General features: G+C 60.8%; 2 protein-coding genes across 2 annotated transcripts; one reads left to right on the plus strand and one right to left on the minus strand.

Moving 5' to 3' along the window:
* Positions 1-164: 164 nt before the first annotated feature.
* On the minus strand, positions 165-4,810 carry LOC101876940 (chloride channel protein ClC-Kb). Its single transcript, XM_034068066.1, has 19 exons — positions 4,676-4,810; positions 4,466-4,594; positions 4,235-4,363; positions 4,004-4,143; positions 3,817-3,894; positions 3,532-3,610; positions 3,314-3,439; positions 3,116-3,200; positions 2,714-2,815; positions 2,100-2,184; positions 1,849-2,025; positions 1,693-1,762; positions 1,406-1,516; positions 1,093-1,306; positions 868-1,001; positions 699-790; positions 524-607; positions 290-376; positions 165-206 (listed from the first exon to the last, which is right to left on the minus strand). Exons 1-19 carry the CDS (start codon positions 4,776-4,778, stop codon positions 165-167), a joined length of 2,067 nt encoding a protein of 688 aa, XP_033923957.1. The 5' UTR covers positions 4,779-4,810.
* Positions 4,811-5,202: 392 nt separating this feature from the next.
* HSPB7 (heat shock protein family B (small) member 7) lies at positions 5,203-6,474 on the plus strand. Its single transcript, XM_005145414.4, has 3 exons — positions 5,203-5,416; positions 5,519-5,652; positions 5,999-6,474. Exons 1-3 carry the CDS (start codon positions 5,290-5,292, stop codon positions 6,179-6,181), a joined length of 444 nt encoding a protein of 147 aa, XP_005145471.1. The 5' UTR covers positions 5,203-5,289; the 3' UTR covers positions 6,182-6,474.
* Positions 6,475-7,938: the final 1,464 nt, after the last annotated feature.

Here is a 7,938-nt window from a genome sequence, read left to right on the forward strand (position 1 = left end):
AGGGATAGAGGAGAAGGAAGACTCCATGAATGATGCATTTAATGCAAACGCACAGCCCCCCCAAGCCCAGACACTTGGGTCCCTTGGAATCACCTGGGGGGGGGGGCAGAGGGAGGGAGGACACCCCCTCTTTGCATGGGTGACATCCTTTGGGATGCCCTCCTTCATCCCTTGGCGTTGGCGAGCTCCTCGATCGCTCTCCGCAGCTGTAGGGGGGGCAGAGGAGGTGGGATGGGGTTTGTCTGTGCTGTTCCTCCCCCTTGGCCGCCCCCTTGTGTCCCCCCCTCACCTCGGCCCTGCTGACGGCTCCCACCAGCTCCCCGAAGCGGGTGACAAAGATGCGCTGCAGCTTCAGCAGCTCAAAGAGGTGATGGGCCTGGGGGGGGGGGGGGACAGGGACATGTGGGGACAAAGCCACCCCTGTGACCCCCAACCTGACACAGAGCAGGGGCACACACACACACACACGGGGGGGGGGCTCCCAGCCCCATCAGGATGTGACCCCCCCCTCCCGTTCCCAAACCTGGTGCAGGGAGGTCCATGGCAAGAGCTGGAACATGATGGGCTCGATGGTGCAGCTCTCCCCGAGTGTCCCTGCTGGTGGCAGCTTGGGGGAGGTGATGTGTTAGTTTTGGGTGGAAAATCAGCTCTTTTGGGTGCAGGAGGGTGCCCCTCTCCCCCCTCCCCCCCCCATTTACCTTCTCCCCTTGGGGTGCCTGCGGGTGCTTGTGGCCCTGCAGGAAGGTGATGAGCTGGGCCCTGCTGACAGTGCCCACCAGTGTGGGTGACCCTGGAGGATGGGGATAAGCCCAATGATGTGTGTGTGTGTCCTGGTCCCAGTGACCCCCCCCGTACCCCACATCCTACCTGCACTCTCCAGCACGGGGTACTCAGCATCAGCAGAGGTGTCCAAGGCTGCCAGCACCTCCTCAAAGCCGCTGCCCTTGGCCAAGGCCAGCACCCGGCGCTCCATGAACTCCTCCACCACCACCCGGTAGGAGCTGGCGAGGCCGAAAAGACCCCAAATTCCCATCATTTCACACCAAATCACCCCAACCTATAGAGGTTTATAAGGGGTGGGGGGGGGCTCACGCCATGTGCCGGCTGCGGATGCGGGGCAGGTAGGGCAGCTTCTTGACGATGATGGTGCCATCGTAGAAGGAGGGTTGATGCTTCTGGCTGATGGCGTTGGCCACCAGCACGGCCAGGATCACCGGCAGGACATGGCTCAGCTGCCCGGTGGCCTCGCACACCAGCAGCGCCGTGGAGATGGAGTGGGTCACTGAGCCCGAGAAGGCGGCTGCGCCTGTGGGGCGGCACAAGGGGGAGGTCGTGGGGGTGCCCTCCCCCCCCCCAACCCTATAGGTGTCGTGTGTCCCCCCCCATCCCATCCCAACAGACTCACCGGCCAAGGCGTATCCGCCGGGAATGATGGGGTGCAGGGCACCCTCCGAACGGATGCCCTGAGGGAAGAGCAGAGCCACGGTCTCCCCCAGCAGGCGCCCGATGGCGGCTCCTGAAATGGGGAGGGGGAAGGTGGGGACCCCCCCGGACACGCCCTAAAATGGTGCAGCCGGAGGTGACCTCCCCAGGGATGGACACAGCCCCTGTACCCCCCCCCAGGGCTGGATGTGACCCTTCTTGCCCCCCCCCGGGCCCCCTTGGTCTGGGCCAGTGGACCCCCAGCCTCACCATAGACAAAGATGGGCATGAAGTAGCCAGCGGGCAAGGGCAGGGTGGTGGCCAGGATGAGCATCCAGAACTGGGGAAAACAGGGACAGAGCCCATGGAGAGGATATCCCCATGGATGGGGACATCTCAGGGGACACGGGGGGGGGTCATGGCTACCTTCATCATCAGGAAGAAGGCCAAGGTGCCGAAGATGGTGGCCGAGGGGTGGTACCACTCCTGCCACAGCATCCAGGGCTCCTTGCTGGGGGGCTCAGCCAGAGAGGAGGCGTTGGGGACCAGTGAGCCCCAGGTGCGGTTGTCAAAGAGGGAGATGAGATGCTCCTTCATGGTGAGCTGGAAGGACGAGTCCTGAGAGCCTGCAGGGACCTGTTGGGGTGCCCTGGGGAGCCCCGTGTCCCCCCACTCACCCTGGAAGCCATCAGCTGCCCCAGGCCGGGGGGGAAGGTGATGGAGGCAAGGAGCAGCACCACCAGTGCAGTGTAGATGGGCTTGCTGGAGCAGGGAGAGGCAGGGGTCGGGGTGTGGGGACAGACGGACACAGGGGGAGCAGGGACATGCGGATGCCCAGGATGTGCGGGGTGTCTGGGGATACATAGGAGTGCCCAGGGTGGATGTGCAGGGGGCATGGAGTGGACACAGGGACACGCAGGGTGCATGGGGTGGGCACTCAGAGTGTGTGGGGTGGACACATGGGCAACCAAGGTCCATGGGGTGGGTGCACAGGGTCCATGGGTGGGTGCACGGGGTCCATGGGGTGGATGCATGGGGACCATGGAGTGAATGCACAGGGTCCATGGTGTGGGTACACGGGGTCTATGGGGTGGATGCACGGGGTCCATGGGGTGGGTACATGGGGTCCATGGGGTAGATGTACAGGGTTCATGGGGTGGGTGCATGGGGTCCATGGGGTCCATGGGGTGGTGGATGCACAGAATGCAGGGGGTGGGTGCACGGGGTGTATGGGGTGGGCACACGGAGGCGCAGGGTGCAGGGTGCAGACAGACGGACGCCCGGTACAGACTCTGTTGCCAGCAGCTTGGCCGTGAGCGGGATCTCTCTGACGGCAGCCAGGAGCCAGCGCTGACAGAAGAGGTAGGCACAGGCCAGGAGCCCACAGACAGCCCTGTGGAGGAGAGGGCAGGCAGGGTACAGGCAGGGTACAGGCAGGGGCACAGGGGGACAAGCAGGGCACAGGCAGGGGCACAGGCAGAGGCACAGGGGGGCAGGCAGGGTACAGGCAGGGTACAGGCAGGGCACAGGCAGGGTACAGGCAGGGTACAGGGGGACAAGCAGGGTACAGGCAGGGCACAGGCAGGGGCACAGGCAGGGTACAGGGGGACAAGCAGGGTACAGGCAGGGCACAGGCAGGGGCACAGGCAGGGGCACAGGGGGACAGGCTGGGTACTGGCAGGACCCTCCTTACCCCACTATTACAAAGAAGAAGGTCTCCAGGAGGTCGAAGGGGAAATCAATCTTGAGATCACTCTTAAATATAGCAGCAATGGTTTCTGGAGGGGGGTTGTAGAGCAATGAGCATGTGGGTTTGGGGGTGGGCACCCCAAAACTGCTGCAGGGGTGTAAAGGGGAAAGGGGGGGGGCATGTGCTGCCTGCTCCCCTTGCCTTGCTCGCTGTTGAAGACAGCCAGGAGCCGGAACATGAAGGCACCACACGTTGCAGCAAAGAAGCCTCTCCAGTAATCCCGCACGGCGAAGTGGGAGGACATCACCTCGATGCTGAAAAGCACCCCTGGAAAACACAAGGGAATGAGGTGGAAGGTCCTTAGGAAAGGGATTTGGGGGTCCCCAGGATGGGATGGGATGGGGTAAGGGTGTTCTCACCGCTAATGGGTGCTCCGAAGACTGTGGCCACCCCCACGGCTTGTGCTGCCACCAGCATCTCGTGCTGCTTGAACTTGTTCTGCAGGGCAGGGGGTGCTCACAACTCCGGGTTTTAGGAGTTAAAATCCCACTATTTTAAATCATTTAATATCCCTATTTATAGGGATATCTAATAATATAATCCCTAAATTATTATTAGGGATATCCCTATAAAACAATATAAAATCCCTATTTTAGGAGGGGAATACTCTCCCCCTTTCATTTTTTAGGGGCTGTCACCCCCACCTCATACTCCTTCATGACCGAGGTCCTCATCTTCCCCAGGTACACTGCAACCATGGTAGAGAGGTGGACAAAGGGCCCCTGCGTGCCAGGAAGGAGAATTAAGAGTGGGGGACACAGCACTGGATGATGCTCCACCACCATCCCAGCACCAAGGGATGCTGGGAACCCTTTCCGAGGGATCACTCACCACTTTGCCAAGGAAAACGGTGCTGCCAGCAGCCAGGGTGCAGGTCAGCCCCACCACCTTGGCTCCGAAGTTCTTGATGGCCAAGTAGTCCTCCAGCACCACCCCCGTCAGGATGGTCTTCAGCTCCGGGATGCCAGAGCCTGACAAGGGGGTATCCATGGTTTTGGGGTTCTCCCTGCTTCCAGAGAGGAGTTTTGGGGAGAGGGGAAGGTTGGGATGCTGCCAACTCACCTGCAGAGTGAGGGGTGATGCTCTGGGAGAAGCCAGTGGAGAAGGTGGTCATCACTATGGGGTACATGGTCCATGAGAGGTACTTGAGCACCAGAACATCACCAACCTCTTGGTAAAGCCACCGGTGGGCTGGAGAAGAAGCATCAGGAGGGGAGATGCTCCCCCCCAACAAAAAGCCTCCCTCTCATCCTTGGTGAGCCCCCAAACGGGCAGATGAACCCCCCCATTTACCCTCATAGAGCCTGAAGACGAGCAGGTCCATCATGAAGCTGATGAGGGCCATGAGGACCCCCAGGATGAAGAGGAAATACCAATCCTCCCCGACACGGAACAGCTGCCTCTTCACCCACTCCAGGCACCCTGTGGAGTGTGTGTGTGTGAAACCAGGGTGCTGAGCCCCCAAAACACCCCAGTTCCCTCTGCTTCGGGTTGGGATCTCACCTCGGAGCCTCCTCCGGGCTGTGGGACAGGGTCTCCAGCTCTGCTCCGACACCAACACTCTCTCCTCTTCCTCTTCTTCCTCCCCAGGGATGGGGCGCTTCATCCTGGGGGGACAGAACAACCCCCCCACCCGGTTTTGCCAGCACCCCCTCACCGCTCCTCCCTCCTCGGCCTCTGCTGCAGCACTGAGTTTGCAAACAAGCTCATTAAAAACGACCTTGAGGAAGGCACCGGCCCCGCTCGGGCTGGCGTGAGCCGGGTTCTAACCCCATCCCCATCCCCTCCAGTGCTTCCCGGGGAGGCTTTAATGAGTAATTCCATTGATTCTCATTATTATTCCTTAATAGCAGGCACGGCATTCCATGGTGCTGAGGGGGGAGGACGCACAGGGAAAAATTTCCACCCTCTCCAGCGCAAGACCTAAATTTAGCCCCTTTTACAAGAGCCCTGGCAGGCGGCCGGGAGCTGGAACCAGGCTTTAAAAGCTCCTCAAGCCACCCCCCCATCAAACAACCGGCCCCATTTCGCCTTCACCAGGAGGAGGGCGAGGAAGAGGGGCTCTGCTCTTCCTCCCCAGCGGGAGCTGGGGCTCAGGGCGTGCGGGGCAGCAGTGCATGAACGTGCAATCCGCCGCTGCTTTCCGCTCGGAGCGCAGCTTCCAGCGCTCGGCATCACCCGCCGGCTCCATGGAGCTTTTTGGGAGCTTTGTCCGGCCCCGAGGGGAGACTTTGGGGTTCCCAGGTGAGGGATCAGATATGGGGGGTGTGTGTGTGAAATGTGGGTGTGATCCAAGGGGTGTTCAGGGGGGACACCCGCACTGACCCGCACCTCTGCTCTGCGCAGCTCGGCCCGGCAGCACCGGCGCGGTGAAGACCCTGGGTAACACCTATCAGTTCACAGTGGATGTCAGCGACTTCGCCCCTGAGGACATCATCGTCACCACCTCCAACAACCAGATCGAGGTGCACGCTGAGAAGGTGGGTGCTCCTTCCCTTCCCCCTCACCCCCAGAGCATAGGGGACCCCAAAATCCTCACCCCCAATGGCCCCCGACGGGGTTAAATCACCACTTCCTCGTCTTTTTGCCCCCTATTTCACAGGAGCAAAGCCCACAAGACCCAACAAACTCATGCCTTGCAATTACCCGTCCCAGGGGGGTGGCAACCAAACCCGGCACCTTTGTCCCCTGCTCTGTTGCCACCCACATCCCTCGGGGAGACAAATATTATCACCACACACAAGGCGTGCCGCATGCTTCACCCAAGGGCAGGGAACATCAAGTGCCCCAAATCACTCCTTTTTTCACCCATTTTCCCCTCTCCAGCTGGCTGCGGATGGCACGGTCATGAACACCTTCACCCACAAATGCCAGCTGCCCGAGGACGTGGACCCCACGTCGGTGTCGTCCTCGCTGGGGGATGATGGCACATTGACCATCCGTGCCCAGCGCCAGCCCAAGCATCCCGACCACGTCCAGCAAACCTTCCGGACTGAGATCAAGATCTGAGGGGCTCCCCCCAACCCCCCATCACCTCCCTCGGTCGTTATTTGGGTGGTTTAGGAAGGAGGTAGGGAATGGGAACGCTCCCCCCTTGGGCTCAGCGTGGAGGGATGCATCCCGTCACCCATCGGAGAAACTCCGGACGGGATTCCCGGCTCCGGTGACTTTTAGCTGGCAAATGGGTTGATGGGGAAGATCCGGCGTGCCAAGAGCCCTGCCAGGAGGGAGGTTCCCTTCCCCGACCCTCAGCCGTCGCTTGTCTCTGTATATACAGCTTGGGATAAACCATAGAGAACGCCTGCCTCCTGCCTCCTCTGTTTTTAACCTTTCCTTGATGCTTTGCCCCAAAAGGGCTGCGGGTTCAACCAATCCCCCCTTCCCAACCAAAACATGGGCAAGGCGCTGCCACAATTCCCCTGTGCCCGTGGCCACGTTTATTTCCAGCCCGGGGTGACTCATTCCTTCCCGGGTGCTCTATTTCGGAGCCATTCCCTCAGCTGTCCGGCTTCCATCCCACCTGGAAAGGCACCAAATCCTCCTCCTCCATCACATCACCCACCACCCTCGGGGCAGCCCCAAGCAGTGCAATGAGCCGGCATCACGAGGTGCCTTCACCTTCGGGTTAGGGGGGGTTCCAAAGCTGCCCCGAGGGCTCAGCACCATCTGCCCCTGTGTACACACAAACAGGGAGGCTCCGCTCCTGTTTACAGCTACCACACAGCGCCCAGCTGGTGCTGCTGCTCCAGCTTTGGGGTCAGTTCGTCCCTGTTTGTCCTCTTCGCCACTCGTGCAGTGTGGTGGGATGCGCAGGGAACACATCCAGCATCACCTCCTCGGGTGCTGGGTCCGCAGCGCTGCTCCTCACCCCAGGGCACGTTGTGCTGCAGGGGATACAAGGAGAAGTGGTTAAGAGCTGTTCAAAAGCCCTTTAATGGCTGCCAGCACCGTTGGGGAACTGGAGCCATGGAGATAAGGAGCAGCGCTGAGGTCCCGTTGCCCATCCTTGGTGATGGGATGGGTCTGCTCTGCCCCGAAACGCCACCCCCGGGTGCTCAGGGCGCTCTGGGTGAGCTGGTACGGTCACAGATTGCCATCTAGTGGTGACAGGACACGGAATTCCAAGGAAAACAGGAGCAAATCCCCCTTTTTCTGCCCGGAGCTGGTTTTGCACAGGGGGTTTCCCTGGAGCAGGGAGCAGCGAGGGGACAGCGCAGAACCCAGCGCACACAAACCCGCAGCAGCTCAGACCTGCTGTGGGCAGGAACACCGGGAATGCATCCGTAAGGAGAAACAGGGATAGGAGGTGATGGAAACGGGTGCAAGGAGGGGATCCTGCCCCTCTGCTCTGCTCCATGAGACCCCACTTGCAGCCCTGTGTGCAGTGCTGGTGCCTTCAGGACAAGGACATGGAGCTGTTGGAGCAAGGCCAGAGGAGGCCACGGGGATGCTCAGGTGTTGGAGCAGCTCCTGTATGGAGACAGGGTGAGAACATTGGGGCTGTTCAGCCTGGAGAAGAGAAGCTGCGTGGAGACCTCAGAGCAGCTTCCAGTGTCTGAAGGGGGCAGAAGCTGTTCCCTGTGAGGGTGCTGAGGCACTGGCACAGGGTGCCCAGAGAAGCTGTGGCTGCCCCATCCCTGGCAGTGCTCAAGGCCAGGTTGGACACAGGGGCTTGGAGCAGCTGCTCCAGTGGAAGGGGTCCCTGCCTGTGGCAGGGGTTGGAGCTGGAGGAGCTTTAAGGTCCCTTCAATCCAAGCCCTCCCGGT

Source organism: Melopsittacus undulatus, chromosome 12, assembly GCF_012275295.1.
Source record: "Melopsittacus undulatus isolate bMelUnd1 chromosome 12, bMelUnd1.mat.Z, whole genome shotgun sequence".
NCBI classification, from domain to species: domain Eukaryota; kingdom Metazoa; phylum Chordata; class Aves; order Psittaciformes; family Psittaculidae; genus Melopsittacus; species Melopsittacus undulatus.

Coding starts and splice junctions, on each gene's coding strand:
- LOC101876940 (XM_034068066.1), bottom strand. CDS start 4,778: ATGAAGCGCCCCATCCCTGGGGAGGAAGAAGAGGAAGAGGAGAGAGTG. Junction 2,185..2,713: donor GCCAAGCTGCTGGCAACAGA/GTCTGTACCGGG, acceptor TCCCTGCTCCAG/CAAGCCCATCTACACTGCAC. Junction 2,026..2,099: donor GGCAGCTGATGGCTTCCAGG/GTGAGTGGGGGG, acceptor TCGTCCTTCCAG/CTCACCATGAAGGAGCATCT.
- HSPB7 (XM_005145414.4), top strand. CDS start 5,290: ATGAACGTGCAATCCGCCGCTGCTTTCCGCTCGGAGCGCAGCTTCCAG. Junction 5,417..5,518: donor GGAGACTTTGGGGTTCCCAG/GTGAGGGATCAG, acceptor TGCTCTGCGCAG/CTCGGCCCGGCAGCACCGGC. Junction 5,653..5,998: donor TCGAGGTGCACGCTGAGAAG/GTGGGTGCTCCT, acceptor TCCCCTCTCCAG/CTGGCTGCGGATGGCACGGT.